Here is a 23,075-nt window from a genome sequence, read left to right on the forward strand (position 1 = left end):
ACAAAACATGATACAGAGTTCAGGAAAGAGGCCCCACTGTGAAAAGGCAGAGCCAGGTTTTGGGTGGACAGCAACCTCTCCATGGCCACCAGAGCAATCTCTGGTGTACAGACCTGGCCAGGATTATGATGTGACAATAGGCAGTGCTGGGGTTGTAGCCATGGCTGCATTTACAGCCTGAACAGAATCCTGTCTGTGATCTCAGAGAAATTTATATTTTGTAAAGCTACCACATCTGTCCCCTTCAACAGGAGCCTTTTGTGGTGCTGGTTTGTTGTTTCTGGTTATTGCCACTGTTGCCACCCATTTCTGTAACCTCTCACCATCAGCCTGTGCCAGGGCAGGCTCAGGCTGGAGGTCAGGAAAGGTTCTTCCCCCAGAGCACTGCCCAGGGAGTGGGCACAGCCCAGGGGCTGCCAGAGCTCCAGGAACATTTGGACAAGGCTGAGTGAACAGGGTGGGATTGTTGGGGTGCCTGTGCAGGACCAGGAGCTGCACTGGATGATCCCTGTGGGTCACTCCTGGCTCAGGGTATTCTGTGATTCTGTGAAATACAGTTTAACAGCACATTCAGAGAGGGAACATGAACATCTGTGGGCTCTCTCAGAAATGTGCCTGCCTTTGATACTCTCCAGCTCTGGGTTTGTCTGCCCCCTCCAGGCCCTATCTCAGATTTCCTGTGCCTTTGCTGTACAAGTGCAGATGTAGATTGGTTTACTGGGCTTGTCCTGAGCTTTATCTTCAAATGGTGATGAACTCAAGACAGTGAAACCATCTCCCTCTCTGCAGCCTTTACTTCAGATGCAGTTCTCCCCCTCTGAAGTTAGGGATGTCCCCAGAGGGGTCAGTGAGCAGCCAGGCTTCTTGACCTGCTGGATTTGAGTGTCCAAGGCACCTTACCTTTTCTTCCAAAAACTCAACTCTGCTCCACAGAACTGCTGGAAGATGTTCCTCCTGCATGCAGATGCTTGCAGGCGCTAAAATGATGTTTTCTTGCTGGCAATGCTGCTTTTTGAACTGTCTTCACCCTTGCTTTTTATAAGAAAGTAAAAAGAAAATAACTCTGAAATTTTCTGTTTAAAGTGTGCTGTTCTCAGCCCCCACTAAATGGTCTGCATGTGCTGTTCAGTGCTAATCCAGGTATGCCATGGTGCTTCCAGCTTTTCTTGTGATTAATTTGGAGATGGGAATAAAAAGTGGGAGAAGAATGATGCTACAGATGTAGTTACAGACTCTCAGCTGCTGTGTGTCTCTGGGAGGAGAGGAAGACCCCTTCCTCCTGCTCTCTGTCTGTGTGGCACCCTGGCAGATGTGCTCCTGGGAATCCTGTGCTCTGCAGATGGAAGTGTTCCCTCCTCCAATTCAGATTCCATTTATGGGAAACTCCAGCAGAGCCTGCACATCCATTTACAGAACAGCTACTGCCAGTCCTGCTGCCCAGCATAACCCTGCCTGCCTTCTGCAGTGCTAAATAAACCCTGCAAGCTCTGTTTGACCCTGGTAAAGCTTGAGGTTGATTCAAAAGTCATTTATTTGCAGTTGGGTTTATATATAATGTACAGTTGCTGTATAGCAGTAATAGTAATAATAATAATAATATTAATAATTTGAATTATTAAATCTTGAGATACAAAGTTCCATTAAATAAGCTAAATCAAATGCCCAGAAGTACAAATTGTAGACTATAGTAATGTAATGTTTTAATAACTTATTTTAAAGGTAATAGGTGTTGGTCTTGTTACTGCTAAAGGAATTCATACATATGTGTTTATGTAGCTATATACAGACAGTTCTTTGGCTTTACTTGCTGTAAAGCACATTAATTTCTGTAATCCAGCAGCTCCTCAGGTGCCCATGACTGTACCCCAGGAATAAAAATCTGTGTTTTGGAGCCAGTTTCTAGTTCTCTTACTGTACAAAGACATACTCAGTCAGAATTACCTGCTCAGGTAGTGTCATGAGAACGTGAGAGTTAAGAAGCAATGCAGAGGGTAAGAGTGAAGCTGAGACACTGAATTTTTTAGATTGAAAAAGATCAATTAAACACAAAAAAACAATCAACCATCCAGTGCCATCAAGTCCTGAGCTGGAGTCCAGTCCTTCTGCACTGTAAGCATCTCTGTGGCCAAAGCAGAAAATCCTGATCAGGAAATATCACAGACACACCCAGAACACAGAATCAGTGAGAGGACTGGTGATCTGTTCAGGACTTGATGACACTGTGATTCTCTGGGTTCTCTGATCTGTGTACTTCTGAAGGCTGCCTTTTGGTCACATCCCCTGGGACAAGTGACTGTGCTGCCAATTCCAAATTCACTCATTATGCACCAAAATAAGCAGCATCTCTCCAGAACAAGCAGGATTTCTTTGCACAGAAAGTGGTGGGTGCAATGAATAAAGAGGTGACAGCGAGAGGCTTAACGAGGCTCAGTCTTTTCTTTCCAGGTGAATTCCTTTCCCAGTGTTTTGGGATGATAGGATAGGATATAGATAGGATATATAGGACATAGGATAGGAGACAGGGCAGGATAGGATAGTGACAATTTACTGCAAGATCCAGTGACTAGTTCCCTGGTGCAGTGGCCCTCTGGGCATAACCCTTGCTGTGGCTGTGGAGCCCTGTGTGTTAAACCAGAGCTGTTCCTTGGGCTGGTCACAGCCTGTCCTTGGCACAGCTCTTGCTCTGATCTGGATGTAGTGGGGGACGAGTGTAAGGCAGGGAAGATCCTCGTCCAGGACCAAAGTGGTGATGCACATTAAAGGTGCACAAGGCATGGCTGTTATTTTGGGCTGAAATAACCACCAATATCCATTATTATATGTTATTTTGGGCTGAAGTAACCACCAGTATAGGACATCCTGTGGTGATGCCAATCTCAGGATTGTTAAACTTTGCCCAGCATGTGCCTGTGCTGGGAGATAGAGGAGGTTTGGCTGCAGGTGAAAGGACTCAGCTGGAAGGGAAGGAATTCAGTGAGGTATGTGGTAAACCTGGTTTGAAAAATGACAGCTAGGACTTTCAAGAGATAGTTTTGGGATAATTTGTTCCAAAAATACCAACTACTCTCATTCTTCAAGTTGTATTAGAATTCTGGTCTCCCAAGAGGGCTTCTCCTCCCCTGTGCTCAGGGAATGTGCTGTGAGCTTGCATCATCCCTGAGCATCACTGCAGCTCTGGCTTTAACTCCTATATTTGTTTCCCATTTTTGTCTGCTGCAGGTTGGAATATTGCAGTGCTGCTGACATTTGTTTTACCAGCATCATGTTCTGTAGGTGAAGATTTTCAATACAGATAAAAAGGGTGTATGTATTTTTCTCTCAAATATTTAGCTCAGGGTTTCATCCTATTTCTGGTACATCATTTTTGTGCATATGAGTTCTCCTGTCTAACTAATTTTAAAAATGGAATACAAACCCAGGCATCATCACCAAAGGAAGGGAGAGGGCAGACATCTGAATGGAAAAGGAAGTAGCAGAATCTTCTGAGCTGGAAGGGACATACCAGGATCACCCAGTCCATCCCTGCCCTGCACAGACACCCCAACAATCCCACCCTGTGCACCTCCAAACACTCCTGGAGCTCTGGCAGCCTCGGGATTCTGGCATTCCCTGGGGAGCCTGGGCAGTGCCAGCACCCTCAGGGGGAAGAACCTGACCACTTTTTGGGGAAGGTGTAAAAAGAGTGATCATAGCCAAGACCACAGCTCTAACTATGGGAATACCCTCTTTATAAACATGGGAAGGACACAGTACTGTAGTATAGTTGTGCTGCTGTAGTCCAAGGTAAGAAGAAACTTTAAGGTGATTTTGCCCAGAAATAGGCCAGAGCATGAAATCAACATTCAGACATCCTTGGTGTGCAGTGCTTGTGGAAATGCTCATGGAAGATCATTTTTGTGCATGTCTTTCTGAAAGCTGTATAACTATCCCTTAGTAAAGTACACAGCACCACAGCTGAAGCGTGGACCAGCCTTGTTGTGACTGAGGAATCTCCTGAACAGACAGGAACAGTCGGATCTAAACGATGACCTTGAACATGACAGAGCTGAGGCTGTGGGGAACAGCAGCACACTGAAGGAGAGTCATGTTTCATACTTCCACTGGGGATTACTTGAAAGTAAACTCTACAAAACAGAAGGAAGAAACTCCTAATTCAGGCATTTGTTGGAATGATGCTGAAACCTGTTTTGCCATATTGCATCTCTTGCTGCTCTCTGTGTCCTGGCTAACCAAGCCTCCCCTTCTCTCTAAAATGAGTTGATGGCCACCAAGCTGTGTTAGTCAGTCTGTGTGAGATCTATATTGGGTCACTAAATAATTAGTATGGAATGGCTCAGGCTGTATTTTAAATTTGGGCTGTGAGTTCTATACCAAAATGTTGATTTTGGAGCTTTCCTGCCCCTCCTCGGCAGAAACGTGAGCTTGGAGGGATGTGAGGCTGGTTTATTTGGGGCTGGATGGGAGGGGAAGCCAAACACTGCAATTTAGAGCTGTGTAACTCCACCTTGGTGACTAAACTGGGCTTTGTCAGCCCTGGAGCTGGGATTGGGACACTCCAGTGCTCTGCCAGCCAGTTCACCCAGTTTCACTTACACTGTTTTGAAACTCCAGAAACTGAGAGCGGTGTGAAAGGATCACCCTGTGTGCAGGGTCTATAAATATGGATCTAAAGTGTCTGAATTACCTTGTTGTACAGCTGAGTCGGGCTCCAGGCACAGGGAGAGGTGTGTGATGAGTGCAACAGATGGAGGCTGGAAAGATCAAGGTCCTGCCCCAGCCTCCCAGAGCAGCGGGGTGCCTGTCACTGCCTTCTTGTGTGCCTGGACTTCATTTCCTTACCTTGAAAGGGGAATGCAGAGATATTACCAGGCAGAATTAGACCTCTCCAAACCCCTTTTCCCCTCTCCTGCAGTCAGTAAATGATTAGTCCCCTCCTTCCTCTTGAAGAAGTATGGAGAAACCTGATCTCGCTGTGACTTTCTTAGAGCAGGGAAGTCTGGCAGCCCCATCTCCTGCTCTCCCTTGCTACACTGTGATGCTGTTTTCCCCAAGATGCTGGATGGCAGGAGGAATTCCAGTAATTGCTGTTCCAAGCTCTTTGCCCAGCTCTGTTCCAGTTAAATTACTCAGGTGCCAAGCAGAGTGCAAAAAGGGGCAAGATTTCAGAGCGACACGGAGTGGGACAATGCTCTTAAAATATTTTTATATAGATACTATTCTGCACTTGATAGAATAGTTTGAATTGGAAGAGACCTTAAAGCTCATCTCACTCCACTCCACTGCCATGGGCAGGGATTCCTTTCACTAGACCAGGTTGCTCCAAGCCCCAAGCTCCAATCTGGCCTTGGTGGGTAATGTTTGATATTGAACAGATGTGAAGCTGGAGCAGGACACGTGCTGCTGATGTGGTGCCAGGACAGGCACCTGCTCTAAGTGACCCTGCCTGGACAGGGGGGTTGGTCTGGATGATCTCCAGAGGTTCCTTGCACCCCAAACCATTCAGTGACTCTCTGTGGTTCTGTGAGCTTGTTTGAGGCATTTTTCAAACAAACATCCCGTGGGCCTATTTCAGTGGGACATGAGGGACACACACTCACCTTCAGAGAGCCATCTTGCCACTGAGCCTGTGCAGCAGCAGAGCTTGGCAGAGAGCTGCAAGTCTGGGAGAGGTACATGCTGTCCACACCCTTTGTCCTTTCATCCGAGCTCCTCTCCCTCCTCCTTGATTCCAGACACTCCCTTGAGCCCGTGTACATTACACAGGCTCTGTGCCGCCCTTCCACTGCTCCAACAGGCTTGTGAGCAAACAACAGAAATCCTGTTGTGCTGCCCAAGTGTGTCCTCCCTTTCATGGCCTTTAAATCATTGCCCTTTGTCAAAGCTGCACACACCTTCTGGAGTTCAGCCTGTGCAAAGTGCCCTCAGCTCGCCTCCAACATCCCACTGAGCCCACCAGGCCTCAGAAGCTTGGGAGGGATTTTCTCTTCTCCCCCTTTACATTTTCTTTTTTGCATTTTTTTTTCCTGCCCAAATCCCAAAACCAATCCCAAACCCAATTTGGCAGCCCAAATCCCAAGCTGAAAGTGAATCGCTGCTGCTGGCTGCCCTCCAGCATTCCTCTTGGAGCGAGTCAGGATCTGGAATGTCAGAATGTCAGAAGGCAGCAGCGGGAGGGACGGGAGGAGGAGGAGGAGGAGGAGGAGGATGGAACAAAACCCAACTTCAGCTGGACTGCCCCTTTCCAAAGCAGCGTTTGTTCCTGATTTATGCTTTTGTGTTTCTCTTAAAACGTGCAGCTCCGTGCAGCAAGGGCAGAGCCCGCGGCCGCGCTCCGGAGTAAATCAGGCTTTGCTTTTCCTTTCCTTTTTTTAGCTTTTTTTGGCAAAAGCTTCGTGTCTAGATAAACCCAGCTAGTTTCCAGCTCTCTCCTTGAGCTGGGAGTTTCTGCCTCCTGCAGTTGTGGGGAGAGGCTGATCCCTCTGGGCCTGTGGCACACTCTGGAGCAGGAGAAGTCGGGATGGGCCCCGGGCAGTGAGGCTGGCACAGAGCAGCACCCGGCACTGGAGCACAGCGAGTCCTTGACATCTCTGCTTCTGCTTGGACAAGAAACATCATGGAGCCTCAGCAATTCCTGCAGCAGATTAATGCCTAAAATTATACACCCTAAACAGGAGGGTTTAATTACCAGAGCTGTGAATAGTTTAATTAGTTTGTTCTGACCTTGGAAGAAGGACCTGCCCAGCACCGTAGAGCGACAGGAGAGCAAGACTGGTGTTGCTTCTCAGCCAAGGCCATGTCGTCCCTGTACACCAGGAGTAAGGAATATACTCGCAGCAGGAAGGCTCAGTCAGACTCTCCCCCGTCCTCTCCTTCCCCGATCGCAAAGACACTCAGAGTAAGCAGCTTTTCCTTTCTGTATTCCCCTGCTCAGCACACGCTCCCAGCAGAGCCTGCTGCTGCTGCCGTTTGGTGTCTGACCCTCGGAGACCTGTGGCTGTGGTTTCCTTTGGAAAGAGGATGCTTTAATGAAACTTGGGATGGTGCCTCTGCAGCAACAGGTTTTAAGCAGCTGCCAGAGTCCCTGTGCTGGGGTTAGCTGTGTTGGTGGTGTAGGGAATTGCTGGGATGGTAGTTTCCCCCTGTCCTGGAACATGGCTAACCTGATAGGCTGTTGCTGGATGAAAACCTCCCTGGTAAAAATAAGGCTGAACCTGACCAGCTTGTTAAACTGCACTTTTTCCATAAACACTTCAATATTGCTGGTGAAACCAGGTTTGTGTTCAGCTTTCACCCCTGAGGATGAACTGGCCTGTGCTGTAGTTTAATAATTTCAACACCACAAAAAAAAAAAATAAATGAAGAAAACCACCTGCAGCAGGAGGTGAGTCAAGGTAGTTACCTGTACTCCCCAAACCAGAGCTGGTATCCCCCTCTCCCAAGGTGCTGGAAGGTTGGGAATGCTTCCCAGCAGCACTGCTGATAGCTCCAGAGTCATGGGAGAAGCTGTCACAAACCCTCTAGGTCTGTATCCTTGTACAGGCAGCCTCTTCACCATCAAGAAATATTATCATGCTGGAGTCAAAGCCTGGAGGAATTAGTTTTTAACAGCCAGGCTAATTTTAGATGGGAGCACTACATTAATTCCAGCACTGGTATTTGCTCAAATCAGATATGCATTGCCTGCTCTGTTTGAAGGGACAGATCTTGGTCTGGAAAAAGTATTGCCCAAAATATTTGAGTTTTAACCCATTGCTGTGGCATTAATAGAAGCAGTTTGTGACCTAGGGAACTTCAGCCTTTAGGCTTCTGTGGCTGCTGGTTGCCCTGGGCTGTTAACTGTAATCAGGAACAGGTGGTTTCTTTCTTCTGCAGCTGGAGTGTCTTTGGGATGGTTCAGATAATCTAAAACTGTCCCCTGTGGGTTTGGATGGGCTTCCCTCATTAGTTTAACCACTGCACTTACCACTCCTCACTAAAGGGTGCAGTGTTGGTCACCAGCCTGATAACTGGTGGTGAACCATTCCAGTGTGCTGGAAATGGTTTCATTTCTTTCAAACCTCAAGTTTTTAAGGTCAGACATGTTCAGACTGACTCATTTCTCCCTCTTATGCACCTGGGCACACGAGAGAGTGATAAAAACCTCACAAGAGCCCTGATCTGTGCCTGGAGCAGACTGACAGGAGGGGCTGGTTTCTCTGTCCAGAGCCATGGGGGGGACTGCAGACTCCTGGGGGTCCGTGGGTACTGGAGAAGGTGGTGGGGACTCTCAGGTGGGTAGAGGTGATGCTCATTTCCCTCTCCATCACCACAGTGAGATTTGCAAGCTCCTGGGGGTATTGGAGAAGGTGGTGGGAGTTCAGGTGGTTACAGAAAGGTGCCAGGTGGGAATGAGAGGGCCTGGAGAAGAGCTTCTTATGGCAGTGAGGTTTTGAATGATGAAACCAACACATGAGCATTGAAATCCTTGCAGTGGTAAGGCAGTGCCAGCTGTGGGTCTGTAGGGAAAAAGCAGGTGGGGAATGCAGCAGCATCGACTCAGTCAGTGTAGGAAACAGCCCTGCTGCTATCTGGGTTATGGAAATAGCCCATGCCTTAAAAGGCTAATTAGGGAAGGATTGACTTGAGGCTAAAATAAGGATCTGAGTTAACTCTTTCTCCAAGACAATGTAATTTTGCCATGAGCAAGAGAAACAAGGGAGTTTGGTTTATTCTGGGTTTGTCTCATGTGTTTATTCCTCCCCACCCACTCCCCCATGCCTACAGTAACAGGCCTGTGCCACGAGGACCCACTACCCCTCATAAACCAGGTGGGAATGTGATATTTTGGAGTCTTTTATCTTTCCATCCAGTCCATTGATAGCAGCACAGCTGTGGGCTCTAAACATTGCCAGCTGAGCAGGGGTGTGAGCACACATGAGCAGGTAGGAGCCTCACACATGGTGCACACAGGGAGAAAACTCTTGGAGAACCAGGCAGAGCAAAGGAGGTTTGATTTATCGAGGTGTCAGTGCCAAACAGCTGCAGTGAATGTCATTTTCCAGTTTCCTGTGGCATTCCCTCTGCACTTGCACTGCTGCTTGGAATGCTCCTCCTTAGGAGCTGGGATAATATTGCTGGGGGATTTTCTTCCTTTCATTGATGGGAAGCCCCCAGATGCACAGCTAAGGGAGGGGGGCACTTCCCAGTGAGCTCATGCAATCCCTAAGAGAGGGAGTATCCCTGCACAGGAGCTCATGGTCCCTGTGCCAGGTCAGCACCATCCCATAGCCCCAGGACCTCCACAAACTGAAATAGCCATATCCTCTTAAATACCCTGGGGTAAACATTGCTTTAATAAGGATGTTCCTCAAAAGAGGAAACTCGAACCCCTTTGAAATCAGTTCAGATTGCCCCATTATTTGGCACAAGCTTCAAGTGTTTGGCAGTGGGTACCTTGTCATCATGTTTTGCACCATAGTGATTAGCTTGAGGTTTCTCCTCCTGAAAAAAATAACATTCACTTCCAAGAATGTAATAGGCATCCAGTGGCATGAAACCTGTTGTGTGCCTTTAAGCAAATAAATGACAGGATTGAAAGGGTGAGAGAGAAGTCAACATCTCAATTTTTATTTATTTTTAAATTCCTATTACTGCTGGGCCAGTCATTTTTTCATAGGAAGTGCCATGTAGTTTGTGTTTAGGCTTATCCCTCTGTTTGTTGTGGTACTTTGTAACCCTTGTGCTTCTCCATGGGCTACTGGTTAGGTGGGAAAACAAAAATTAAGGAGAAGGCATGCTCCCAACTTACTGCAAGGATTCCAGTTGCAGCTTTCAGTTGTTTCTCACCTCTTTGGCAAACTTTCCCCTTTTTTATAAACTGCTCGTTCTTGGTTTGTTAGCTGATATTTTTTGCTGTAAAAAAGACAATCAAAACTTAAAATTGTCGTGGATGTGTGTGGGCTGCTGGTTCAGTGGTGGCTGGATCTGTGTGGCTGCCATCACTTAGAATCCCAGAATGGTTTGAGCTGGAAGAAACCTTAAAGCCCATCTCATCCTACAGGCAGGGACACCTTCCACCAGACCAGGCTGCTCCAAGCCACATCCAACCTGGCCTTGGGCACTTCCAGGGATCCAGGAGCAGCCACAGCTGCTCTGGGCACGCTGTGCCAGGGCCTCCCCACCCTCACAGGGAAGAATTCCTTCCCATTATCCCATCTATCCCTGTCCTCTGGCAATGGGAAACCATTCCCTCCTGTTCTGTCCTTCCAGATCCCTGTCCAAAGTCCCTCCCCAGCTCTCCTGGAGCCCCTTTAGGCAGTGGAAGGGGCTCTGAGGACTCCCTAGATCCTTTTCCAGATGAACAGCCCCAGCTCTCCCAGCCTGGCTCCAGAGCAGAAGGGCTCCAGCCCTCGGAGCAGCTCCGTGGCCTCCCCTGGACTCTCTCCAGCAGCTCCACGTCCTTCCTGTGCTGGAAGGCCAGGGCTGGAGGCAGCTCTGCAGGTGGGGTCTCACCTGAGTGGGGCACAGGGGCAGAATCCCCCCTGCCCTGCTGCCCATGCTGGGGGATCAGCCCAGCACACAGTGTGGGGTTCTGGGCTGCCAGAGCACATGGCCGGGGCACACTGAGCTTCTCATCCTCCAACACCCCCAGGTCCTTCCCCAGGGCTGCTCTCTGTCCGTTCTCTGCCCAGCCTGGTTGTGAAGTAGCTGCTTGATGGTTGTTGCTCACCCCTCCAGAGATTCTGTCTAATTCTCCTTGTTCTGTCCATGCTCACGTTTTCACTGCAAGGCTCTTTGCCTCTGATGTTAGATCACTCCTTCATTAAGCCACCTTCAGAGTACATAACCTGAGCTTTCCAGCTGAATTTTTATCAGGAAGAGCTCAGCAATAAAGCTCTAAGTGTACACAGTGGTCTGCACTGATATATTTTATTCTGCCTTTCACTGGAGCATCTGAAGGAGCTGGGTGAAATATGGGACGTGGAAACATCACCTTTTATGGGCCGTATGTTTTCACCAAGTCACTTGATAGTAACACTTGAGTATGAAAAGCAGCAGTTCCCAAATCACCATCTCTCTTAAGGAGCCCCCACGTGGAGCCCATGGTGCTCTGAGCATTGATCACCATGGCAGCAAATGCACCAAGGCTGGCTGCAGTCCTGTGCACACCTACAGGGAAGGCAAAGCAAATCTTACAGCAGAAAGAAAAGCTAATGCACAAAAATGTGAGTGGCTGAGCTGCAGGTGCTCAGCATGCAGCTCACACTGACAGGGGTGGTGTTAATGTTTAAGTGATCATAGAATCCCAGAATCCCAGAGGGATTTGGTTGGAAAGGACCACAAAGCTCATCTCATCACACCCCTACCATGGGCAGGGACGCCTTCCCTTAGCCCAGGGTGCTCTGAGCCCATCCAGCCTGGCTTTGGACACCTCCAGGGATGGGGCAAGAAGAATTTCTTCCCGATATCTGATCTAAATCTTTCCTGTTTTACTTTAAAACTGTCTCCCCACTTGTCCTGTCATTTGCCCATGTAAAAAGTCAATGTCCCAGAGTGCTGGCAGGTCATTAGAAATGCCTGATAGGATTACAGCCTTCCCTGAGTTTGGAGTATAAATGTGTCAGATGGTCAGTTTTTGCTCTGTGCTGTTTTTGCAACAGGTTACATCCAATTCAGATATTCCTGGTCACAGGTTTATTCTCACATGGGGTTTTCCTCTATGAATCATTCTTCTTGCTTTGCTGCCACTGCCAATGTGTTAGAGAATAGAAAGTGTTATGAAAATATTTTTCCCAGGAACCTTCATGTTCCTGGATTTCCATTTAATGGCTTGGACCCATTTGGTCGTGATAAAAGTGATGCTGCATAAATTGAAACGGGATCAAATAATTGTCACATGACAGATTCTATCTAATTTCTGGATTGCTGACTAGTTATGCAGTTTGTAGAAATTATTCCCTTCTCGCCCAGCAGCCAAAAAAAATGTGGAATACTGAAACTTGAACTTTCAGGCAATTAACTTTAGTCTGTGTTCTCCAGCACCCTGCTTTATCTCTGGTTATTCCTCAAGCATCATGTTTCTCAGATGGGTATTAGGATAAAATCCTTCTCTTATTTGTCCTTGGGGGTTTTTTTTGAGTTTTCCTCTGTAAATGTCCATATCTGGAAGCACATTGGGAACTCGTGGTCATTCCCAGGGCACCACGTGTGAGATGTTCCCTGCTGTGACTCAGTAGCCAGACGATGCTTCTGTATCTGGGTGGATAAACAAGATGGGTCAGGGCATGTGCTGTGACCTGTGGGCTGAGTTCCTTCAGCTCTCCTCTCTCCCAGGCAGCAGAATTGATCCAAGCCAAGGCTGGAGCAGGGAGTCTGTTAACTGTTAGAGGCTCTGAGTGGCCATGGATGATTTGGAAAGGACCTGATGTGACACTACAGCCCCATTTAAAGATCCCATTTGAGCCTCAGCTTCCTGGTCAGAGGTGTTGCCTTTGGAGAAGCTGGTTAAGAGCAATCCCTTGAAACCACAGCTCATTGCAGGAGGTCACAAGGGCAGGGGCAACTTGAGGTTCCACCAGAGCAGGGAATCGGTGGGGATTGTAAAAGGGATGAAGGGAGGAGGAGAAAGACAAAACCCTTAATTTGGGTCAGTTAATGGTACAGCCACGAAAGCAGGGACAGACGGAGGGGAAGTGCTGCAGGATGGGAATGTGCAGGCACAGGAGTGATGGGGAGAGTGGGTGGAACCTCTGTGAGTAGCAAACCACTTCATCCTGCTGAGCTGGAAACCAGTGTCTGCTTCCCTACAGGAGCCCACTAGAGTTCTGCTTTTAATGAAATGAGCACAAACCCATCAAAAACAGGGCTGGAAGAGAGACAGAGCCCAGTTCATCCATTTCCCTGTGCACTGGCAGCTCTCCTTGTGCTGTTCGTGGGAGGTGGTGCATAGAATCATGGAACCTCTAATGAAACACCTGAGAACATCCTGCCAGAATTTTTGCAGGGCAGGGAGGGGGTTCCTGCAGACCTATGGCATTCTCATCTGGAAGAAATTTAGGAGTAGAAATCTTTTCCCCTCATGTCACTTGGCCGCTCGGTTTTTCTTTCCACATGTCTGGAGAGTTTTGTCTAAGATCACGTCGCTTGGCAAAATTAAATTTTTCACCAATAAAATTTGATCCCTTAGAAAAGAAGGAAAAAAGAGCAACAAACCCCGGGTTTCTGAATTATGACCTTTCCTAAATTAAAATACTATCCAGCCTGATGTTTTATGTGGTGAGTTTTATCCCCAAGAGACAATAGGAATAAACTGCAGCTGCTGGAAAGCCCATGAGCCATGAGAGAGTTTTGGAGCACAGAGCCACAGGCTGGCCATGGCACACATGGCACAGTGTCCCACTGCAGCTTGTTTGGGATGGCAGGAGATGAGGCCACCAGTCCCTCAGCCCTGGATGTTTGTTTCTGATTAAATATGTGCTGTTTGTACTGAAAACCATGGGATCTGCTGCAGCCAGCTGCCAAAGCCACTATTCCATCTTGAAGAAGCTTTTAATGTTATGCTTCAGTAATAGCAGTTTTTCTTAGGCAAAGTTTATTGATTTATAGTTTGAGAAAACATATTTTGCATCAGGCTTTGGGGAGCTGGAGGTTACATGGAGGTGGTTTGGCTGCACTGGATTATTAATGACATCCACGGGATTTTGGAATCCCTGCATTTGCACGATTGCAGGCTCGAGCTGGAAGCAGCACATCCATAAGGGGATGCTGCACAAACCACAGCTCTCAGGTCAGAGGAGCAGCTTTCTGAGGGAGGCAGTGACCTCGAAATAACTCTCAAAAGCAGAGTTCAGCCAGACCTTCAAATTATTCTGCTCTCACTGAAAAACTAAACTTGATCCCAGCCATTCCTGACTGGAATGACAAATGTGGCTGGAGGGGAACACCGACCTGAATTGTGCCCACTGGGGATGGTCTGAGGTGTCCTCCTGCCTTTTCTTCCTTGCAGCTCAGCTCCTTGCACCGGCTCCTGGGGGATCCCTGCCCTCAGCAGCACCCTGCTCTGCCCTGGCATGGCCTCACCTCAAATCCAGGGACCAGTTCTGGGCACCTCAGTACAAGAAGGATCTGAAGCTATTGGAGTGTCCAAAGATGGGACATGGAAATAGGGAAGGGTCTGGATGGGCCACAGGAGGAGTGGCTGAGGACACTTGGTCTCTTCACCCTGGAGCCTGAGGTCAGACCCCACTGGGGGCTGCAGCTCCTCCCGAGGGGCAGCTCTGATCTCTGATCTCTGCTCTCTGAGCAGGGACAGCACCCAGGGAAGGGCTGGAGCTGTGCCAGGGCAGGCTCAGGCTGGAGATCAGGGAAAGGTTCTTCCCCCTGAGGGTGCTGGCACTGCCCAGGCTCCCCAGGGAATGGGCACAGCCCCGAGGCTGCCAGAGCTCCAGGAGTGTTTGGACACAGCTCTCAGGGGTGCACAGGGTGGGATTGTTGGGGTGTCTGTGCAGGGCAGGGGTTGGGCTCCATCCTCATGGATCCCTTCCAGCTCAGGGATGCTCCCAAGAGGAAGAGGTTGTCCTTTGGAACACACATCAGCCTAGGAGCAGCCGAGCTGTGTAACTGCAGGAACATAATGACTTTTGCTTATAAAAGGGAAAGAACCCCAAAACCAGCTGGCTTTATTTTACATCTAATTTCTAAGATAAACTCAGCTCATCAAGAGGATGTTTGCCAGCACAAGAATAAAATTTGAGGGGTTTCCAAAACTTCCCTTGTTGATTAAAGGAGGACAGAGCTGGGGATGTGCCCCTGGGTCTCATTACATGGTGGTTAATTAATCATAGACATTGATCAAGATTTCTGAGACAAAACACACCAAAATAAATTCCTTGACAGCTCTCTTAAAATAGTGTACACTGTCCTGAGATTGGCCACTTGGAGATAAAGAAGCATAAAATGTTCCCAAAACATCTCATTTTTTCTCTATTTTTCCTTGCTTTTTTTTTTTTTTTACTTTCTTTCCAGAAAAAATGTAAATGCAAATAGTAAATGTAAATAGTAGGGAATTGTGCCTTCAGTGGCTCCAGCCTCAGCCATAGAATGCAATTGGAAACAACTAGGGCAGTTTCTGCCTTGGCAAGAGCAGCAGCCAGTCCCCCTTTTGGCATTGCAGTTCAGGGCTGCATTTTATTTAAACCTTCCACAAGGAATTTGGTTTTAATTATTCTTCACTGAGCTCCCAACAGCTGCAAAATTTTCTGTTTTAAGGGAAGGCTCCTGCCCTCCACAGCCTGAGTACACTTTTTAAATCTGTTCCTGGATAGTATTCCTGGCACATCCCAGCACTCTGGGTAGGTGGAGCCACAGCCAGTACCCAGCTGTGCCTTCCCCCTGAGACTGACCAGTGTCAGCACCCTGAGTATCCCTGCAAGTGCCCAAGGCCAGGCTGGACAGGGCTTGGAACACCCTGGGATAGTGGAAGGTGTCCCTGGCCATGGCAGGGGGTGGAACTGGAGGAGCTTTAAGGTCCCTTCCAGCCCAAACCATCCTTTGATTCCATGACTCTGTTCTTTGCCCTTTTTCTTGGGTCTCATCTCAGATCCTGATGTTTTTCCAGCCCACCTGGGTTGGATCATCTCTGAGCTGGCAAAATGGGCTGGACTCCTTCAGTGTCCTCCACCACCCCAGCATGACCTGGCCGTGCTGCCCACCATGAGATGGATGGGAGGGAAGGTGATGAGATCACTCCAGTGAGAGCTCCAAGACCTGAGGATTACCAGAAGCTTGTGAGCATGGCTGCATGTGCTCCATCCTTTTTAGTTTTCCTTTAGAAGTCATTCCCTTGGGTGTCTGGGCAGCAGTGCTGGGGCTCAGCTTGGCTGCCGTGCTGGATTCTGAATTAGGACAGCCTCCTCCAGCCCCGTGTGTTCCCCCACCCCAACCCCTGCAGTGCTCTGACCCTGTTTAGATTATGGAAGGATAATTTCACAACTCGATGCTTCCCTGGCTCTTAATGCTTTTAGTTTGAATTTTGATCCCAAGGGAAATAAAGGAATCTGGTCAGAACTGCAGTGCTGCTCCAAATTTACCAGGGAAGGAAAAAAGTAAATGCATTTGTTGATAATGACTGAACTGGATATGGCACTTTCTCAGCATCCCCTAACAATTTCCTCCAGGAAAGTCAGGAAGGAAAAGACCCTTCTTGCACCAGCTCAGTCAGGTGTATGTGTGATGCCTCAGCTCTTCATTCCCTCTGTTCATTCCCAACTTCTCTTCCCAGCAATGAAGGAAGAAGAGTTTTGTCCTTCACCTTCTCACTCTGACCGTGGAATTTGCAGCCCTGGGGTGGCATCTCTGAGCAAATGACCTCCTTCCTGAGTTCCATGGGCAGTGCAGGGAGGCAGCCAGTGCTGCTGCAATTCCAGTGAATATTTGGTGGCTGTTAGAGAGGGCAGGCAGGGCCAGCAGGGGCTGTGCTGATGGAGCAGGTGCAGCTGGAAGCACATGGAGAGGGTTCCAAAGGTGGTGTGCTCAAACACAGGGCAGAACTGAGCTGGAAAGAAGCTGTTTTCTGCTGACACTGCTGTCACTAGCGTGACATCCCAGTGGCCTGAAGATGTTTGTCTCTCTTTGAACAAACAGCAGGGATATCTTGGTGGATGGCAGGGCTGCTGCCACCTCCCTGAAGAAGCATCTTTAAAAAGACAGCCCAGGGGCACAGGCACGTCCCTAGCCCGGTGAGTGATTGTCAGCTCAGGCTCAGCAGCAGCTCTCAGGCAGAGAGGGACTAGAGCACTGTGTGGAATTCCTTTATTAAAAGCAAAGGGAGCCAGTGACAGCAGCTCTCTCAAAACAGGGGAAAAACTGGGGTTTATATAGGGCAAGAGAGGGAAACTGGGATACAGGTAACAGGGTGGAGTGAGGGGGAAGAAAACCAACAGGACACAAGGGATTAACATGTGAAGGTCTCTGGGAGGGACAGGACACTTTCTCACGAGAAGAAGTGCCTTGCCTAAGGAGAAGCTCTCCAGGGGAGCACCACAGTCCTTTTGCTGGCTGGTTCTTCAGCCCCCACAATATCTCACTTAAGCACCTCATCCAGTGTTCCATAGAATCGTGGAATCACAAGAGTTGCTGAGGTTGGAAAAGCCCTCTAAGATCATTGAGTCCACCCCTGCCATGTTCACTGCTAGCCCATGTCCCAGGAGCCATTCACATGTTTTTTTAAACACTCCCAGGGATGTTGACTCCACCACTGCCCTGGGAAGCTGTGCCAGGGCCTGACCACTCCTTCAGGGAAAAAATTTCCCCCAGTATTCAACCTGAACCTCCCCCTGAGGCCATTTCTTCTTGTCCTGTCCCTGTTCCCTGGCAGCAGAGGGTGACCCCCCTGGCTGTCCCCTCCTGCCAGGGACTTGTGCAGAGCCACAAGGGCCCCCTGAGCCTCCTTTGCTCCAGGCTGAGCCCCTTTCCCAGCTCCCTCAGCCCCTCCTGGGGCTCCAGACCCTTCCTCAGCTCCATCATTCTTCTCTTAGAGGGCTTTTCCAACCTTAATGGTGCTGTTATTCCACGATTCCAGCTTACTCCAGGGTGGCTCTGCTCAGTGCTGGCAGCAGCAGGAATGATGCGGGTCCTCCCCTCTCAAAAGCACTTTGCTTCTCTTTAAACACATAGAGACAGTCACAGTCTGAAGTAATCCATCACAGTATCCATCACAGGAAAGTTGCAAATACAATAAACCTGGGGATTTTCCCCCTTTTTGCTGTGTATGTCTAAAGTGATTCCTTTCTTACCCCACCCTTCCTGAGAGAGCATGCCCCTGCTCCCCCTGCGTATGGAAATTCTCATTTCTTAGAAGGAAAAAAAAGGACAGAAGTGGTTTTTCCTCTGCTGCAAGTGCCCTGTGTGGCTCAGGGACCTGCTTGGGTTCGTTGCCTGGTTCCCATGTCACCTTGCCCAGCCACGTGGTGTTTCCCAGCACGGTACAACTCCATTGGCAGGTGCGATTGCCGATGTGAATTCAGACTTGCTTAGGGATGGATTGCTTGCCCAGCCATTTGTCATAATAGCAAAAGTCGTCACTGAAGGGGATTAGCATGAAGTGCACAAATAACTTTCAACAAGAGCCTTGTTAATCACTGCAATTCCCTTCTCCAGCTCTTCAGGGAAGGTTGGGTCATTGGGCCAGGATTCAAAAGGAGCTGCCAGGCCGCTGAGAGGTTTAAGAAACAAATGCTGAAAGCTCAGCTAACAAAGCACCATGGAGAGATCAATGTGTGTGTGGCTGATAATGGGAAATCCTTTGTGGAATCCTGGAATCCCAGACTGGTTTGGGTGGGAAGGAACCATTGAAGCTCATCCAGTCCCACCTTCTGCCATGGGCAGGGTCACCTTGCAATAGCCAAGTTGCTCCAAGCCCTGTCCAGCCTGAAACTTCCAGGGATCCAGGGGCAGCTGTGACCAGCTGAGCAATCTCTACCAGGACCTCCCCACCCTCACAGGGAAGAATTTCTTCCCATTATCCCATCTATCCCTGCCCTCTGGCAATGGGAAACCATTCCCTCTTGTTCTGTCCTTCCAGATCCTTGTCCAAAGTCACTCTCCAGCTCGCCTGGAGCCCCTTCAGGCACTGGGGGGGACTCTAAGGACCCCTCAGAGCCTTCTTTTGTCCAGGTGAACACCCCCAGCTCTCCCAGCCTGGCTCCAGAGCAGAAGGGCTCCAGCCCTCGGAGCAGCTCCGTGGCCTCCCCTGGACTCTCTCCAGCAGCTCCACGTCCTTCCTGTGCTGGAAGGCCAGGGCTGGAGGCAGCTCTGCAGGTGGGGTCTCACCTGAGTGGGGCACAGGGGCAGAATCCCCCCTGCCCTGCATGAGCCCAGGGTGTGGTTGGATTTCTGGTCTGTCTTTCTAACAGCCCTGTGCCAGAGTCCAGCTGGACAGAAACTGTCCCAGCTTGCTGCCTTTGTGTTTCAGACAGAGCATGGCCCAAGGCAGGGCTGTTTGGACAGGGGGGCTGTGTCCCTGTCACAACATCAGACAGCTGCTGGGCATTGAGGTGCATGAGATGCTTCCCAGACAGTATCCAACATGACTTGTGGAGGTGCAGCATCCACGGTGGAAATGCATCTGCTGTCTTCCTTGGAAAGTTTCTCACCTCTAAGATGAAAAGAAGAGAGAGATTTTATTACAGCAAATAAAATAATACCAGGCTGGACCCACTGCTGTGGCTGTGTGCCCATGGCTGCAGCAGGATGGCTTCCTGGAGCTTTGGTTATGTCTACAGGGTGGGGCTGGCACTAGGACCTGCCCAAGAGCCTGGCTGGGGGTGGCCCTGTGGGCACAGCTGAAGGGAGAATGTGCTAATTCATAGCAGGGTTTGCTTGTCCTCTTGGTCTCTGCACGTAGCAGCTTTGTCTGAGTGTGTGGTCCATTGAGGCTCCACGTGCCAGGTCCTGGCTGTTCATTTTTCTGGTGCTCACAGCTCGCAGCACAGCGTGCCAGAGGCTGCAGAGCCACCCACTGATTGCCCCCCAGGCACCCTCCTGTCCTGAACTGGGGTGCAGGATGAGGGTCACGTTAGGCTGGGATGAATTCAAACCCCAGCAGCCAAGGGCAGGTAATTGGTCACCGTGTCCTGGCCAGCAGGGCAGGGCAGGATGCTCTGGGACCTGCCCCTGAGCTCCTCTGGCCTTGAGTGGAGAGGTGGCCAGGACACTTGTCCACCCTCCTGTAATGGGTGACTCCTCTCTCCATGGGCTGGACTCCCAGATCCCTGCCCAGCATCAGAGGATTGTCTGGGTGCCAGGTGGGAGAGGGTGCTCTGAAGTCTTCAAGCAGCAGAGTTGCCAGCCAGGCAGCAAATTCCCAGCAAGGCCTTGGCACTGGATTTACTGCACAAGCAGCAGCAGCATGCCAGGGCACTAAAAGCCTGAGCCCTCACCTGCTCTGTGATGTTCTTTGTGTTGACTCTGTTAAAGAGAGCGAAGGGAATTGGCTGGAAGTGCCTGTGGGAGGTTTGTACTCACTCAGAACAGTGATGCCATTGATAAACCAGCACAGGAATACTGGGCTCAACCCAGTTCAAGGGACCATAAAGAGTTGGAATGTACCTGGAATTTGAGTAAATGTCTGTCAGACAGAAACCTCGTGGAGGAGGTGACTGTCAGTGTGGCATGGCCTGCAGGACAGTGATGCCATCACCACTGGATTTATGCAATTGTAGGAAGGAACTGTTCAATCCAAAAAATTTTACTGAAATGGTGGTTTACCACATCCAGCAGGATATTCATGGAATCATGGAATTATTAATTTGGAAAAGCCTTCTAAGATCATTGAGCCCAAAGTTTCCCCCAGCTTTGCCATGTTAACCACTAAACCATGTCCCACATATTACATCTATACATTTTTTAACTTTTCCAGGGAGTGGGACTCCACCATTGCCCTGGACAGCCTGTGCCAGGGCCTGAGCACTCTTTCAAGGAGGAAGTTTTCCTTAATATGTACCTAATCTGAACCTCCCCTGAGGCTTTTCCTTGTGTCCTGTCCCTTGTTCCCTGGGACCAGAGCCAGGTCCCCCTGAGCCTCCTTTTCTCCAGGCTGAGCCCCCCCAGGTCCCTCAGCTGCTCCTGGGGCTCCAGCTCTGTTCCCTTCTCAGCCCCTCAATGTCCAGAGGCAGCTGAGGACAGCTCAGCAGAGGTTTGGATGTTGATGGGGAAAGAAGAGCACAGGCTTCAACCACCCTGGTGTCAGGGTGTTCTCCTTCCCTCCTGCAGCTGCTGTTGTGTCTCTGTCACGGTGCCTGCCCATGGGGAGAAGAGGCTTTGAGATTTTCTCAAGTTCTGCACAAACACTGGGAGATCCCTGTGTCTGTTAATCCCCCTCACCCACATACACACACAGCACGGTGATCATAGGCAGGAAGAATAACTTCATTGGAAAAGGGAAAAAAATAGATTAGTTTGGATTCCAGGGAAGGCATTTCAGTTCTGGAAAAGGGGATTTGAACAGCAAGATTCAGGATTTCTTAGGTGAGCAAAATAAATGCTTCAGAGGAGCTGAATCATTTCATCTCAGGCAGAGATTGGAGGTTCCCAGTTTGGGCTGGGAAATTTCAGTGTAGCCTGGCATGAGCTGGGTTCTGGCATCTGAGGTGGGAAATTGTTGCTGCCTGGAAGCCCTGCAGTTTTTGTATTGAACATTTGATTCTCCTCATTATTAATTACCTTTTTCTTTCTTTTTTTTTTTTTTCCTTCAGCATGAGAGACTTTCCAGGTAAGAATTTTCTTTTTTTCTTTCTTTTTTCTCTGTGTAATATTTATTGGCAGTTTTTGTATGGCTTTGAGGATTCCCTGTGCTTCAAATCCAGTCTAGCACTGGCTCTTTGGTCCTTTCCTGAGCTCAGATGTGGCACCAGTTTGCTTCTGTTCTTTACTCCCCAAACTATTTACCTCAGTGCCCTCTTAGAAATGGAGCTGGTTCCCACCATGGAGATGAGAGGTTCATGGGAAGTCACTGCCCAAGGGAGGCTGGGCTGGTACCCTGGGATGTTTTTCCAGTTGTTGCAGTGGTGGTTTTGCCAGGTTTTGGGCAGCAGTCCTCAGGGCCGGGCGGACGGCGCTCCCACAGCCACCAGAGCCCTGGGTCTGCACAGCTGCAGTCCCAACCTGTGCTGGCTGATTCAAGGTACCACAGCTCCACAGTGCTGGATTTTCCTCCTGTTTCAGGTTGGAAGCAGCTACAAACCCCAGCACGAGTGAGTCGTCCTACAGCGACCGTGCCTCCAGCCGCTCCAGTGCCTACAGCCGCAGGGAGAACCGGCTCGCCGCCCTCAGCAGCCGGCCAGAGGAGGAGAGCAACAGGGACTATAAGAAAGTAGGATTCTTTTAAACTTCTTATTGTCACTGCACACACTGCAGAACCAACCTGCTGTGCAGAAAGCAGCCCCAAGAATCAGTGGAAAGAAAGAGAAGATGTTTATGTTCATTTTCTGTTTCAAAGGATCCAGTGTTTGGGTTGGAAGGGACATTAAAGCTCCATTCCACCCCTGCCATGGCAGGGACACCTTGCCCTATCCCAGTTTGCTCCAAGCCCTGTCCAACCTGCACCTGGACACTTCCAGGGATGGGGCAGCCACAGCTGCTCTGGGCACCTGTGCCAGGGCCTCCCCATCCTGTGAGTAAAGAATTACCTAAATTAAAACTGTCCCTTTTTTGGCCTCTTGACTGTGTTCAAACTCCCTACAAAAATCAACAGCTGTTTTCTTATTTCTAATTCATGAATTATGAAAACTTAAGTAAAGCATCCAAGTTGGTTTTGTTTTCCCTTCTCATCTCTTGATGTGTGGGAGTAAAGTGAACCCCTCAGCTCAGTGCTAAGGGCATGGGTCTGCTCAGAGCAACGTGGCAGGATGGGGTTAATTAACCAGGAGCAGCCTGGTTGATTAATTGAGCTCTTGTTTTGCATTTCAGTTATACGAGAGTGCCCTGTCTGAAAATCAAAAGCTGAAGTCAAAGCTGCAAGAAGCCCAGCTTGAGCTGGCTGACATCAAAGCAAAGTTGGAAAAAGCAACCCAGGTAAGGAAAAATGGAGGTCCTGACTGGAGAAACTGAGCACTGGCCATGACAAACCAACACTTGTTCCAGAATGGGAAAGGGAGGGAAGCTCCTGGAAAGGTGTTTTTGGTAGGGAAGGTGCCATAGAGGAGACAGAAATAAGCAAGTAATTTTGTAAATCGACTTGTTGCATCCCAGGCAAGAGCATCTGTGCTGTCTTGGCCTTTGTGCAGCACCCTGTGAGTGCTCTTGGGTTTAATCACTTTCTATTTTTAATTTCCAAAGCAGAAACAGGAGAAAACTTCTGACCGGTCCAGCATGCTGGAGATGGAGAAGAGGGTACGTGTCTCTGCTTTCTTCTGAGTCACAGCCTGAGCCTCATGTTGCTGTGCAGGGCAGTCACTTCTAGAAGGGAAGCATTAATTAAAAGATAAGTTGTATTTTTGCCTTGAGGAGCATTGCACAATGTGTTCTGACCTTTGCAGGGCCTGAGACTCTGCTGCTCTCTTTGCACATCAGCTTCGTTCTGATTCCTCTCTTTTATTCTG

The 23,075-nt window shown here is 49.2% G+C and overlaps 1 protein-coding gene across 11 annotated transcripts in view; it reads left to right on the forward strand.

Moving 5' to 3' along the window:
* Positions 1-23,075, forward strand: part of PPP1R12B (protein phosphatase 1 regulatory subunit 12B) — a 126,699-nt gene that overhangs the window by 89,395 nt on the left and 14,229 nt on the right. For 7 of the 11 annotated variants that reach the window (XM_014258960.2, XM_088067262.1, XM_088067264.1 and 4 more), the window contains 4 exons: positions 21,231-21,247; positions 21,700-21,847; positions 22,444-22,548; positions 22,813-22,866. In XM_014258960.2, coding sequence (XP_014114435.1) covers positions 21,231-21,247; positions 21,700-21,847; positions 22,444-22,548; positions 22,813-22,866 — 324 coding nt within the window. Of the gene's footprint in view, positions 1-6,236; positions 6,896-21,230; positions 21,248-21,699; positions 21,848-22,443; positions 22,549-22,812; positions 22,867-23,075 lie in introns of those variants that run through there. The other 4 variants (XM_088067263.1, XM_014258959.2, XM_088067266.1 and 1 more) reach the window with 2 other exon arrangements.

The sequence above is a fragment of the Pseudopodoces humilis genome, chromosome 26, assembly GCF_049639895.1.
Source record: "Pseudopodoces humilis isolate 2021_Gansu_Grassland_sample_001 chromosome 26, ASM4963989v1, whole genome shotgun sequence".
In the NCBI taxonomy this organism is placed as follows: Eukaryota; Metazoa; Chordata; class Aves; order Passeriformes; family Paridae; genus Pseudopodoces; species Pseudopodoces humilis.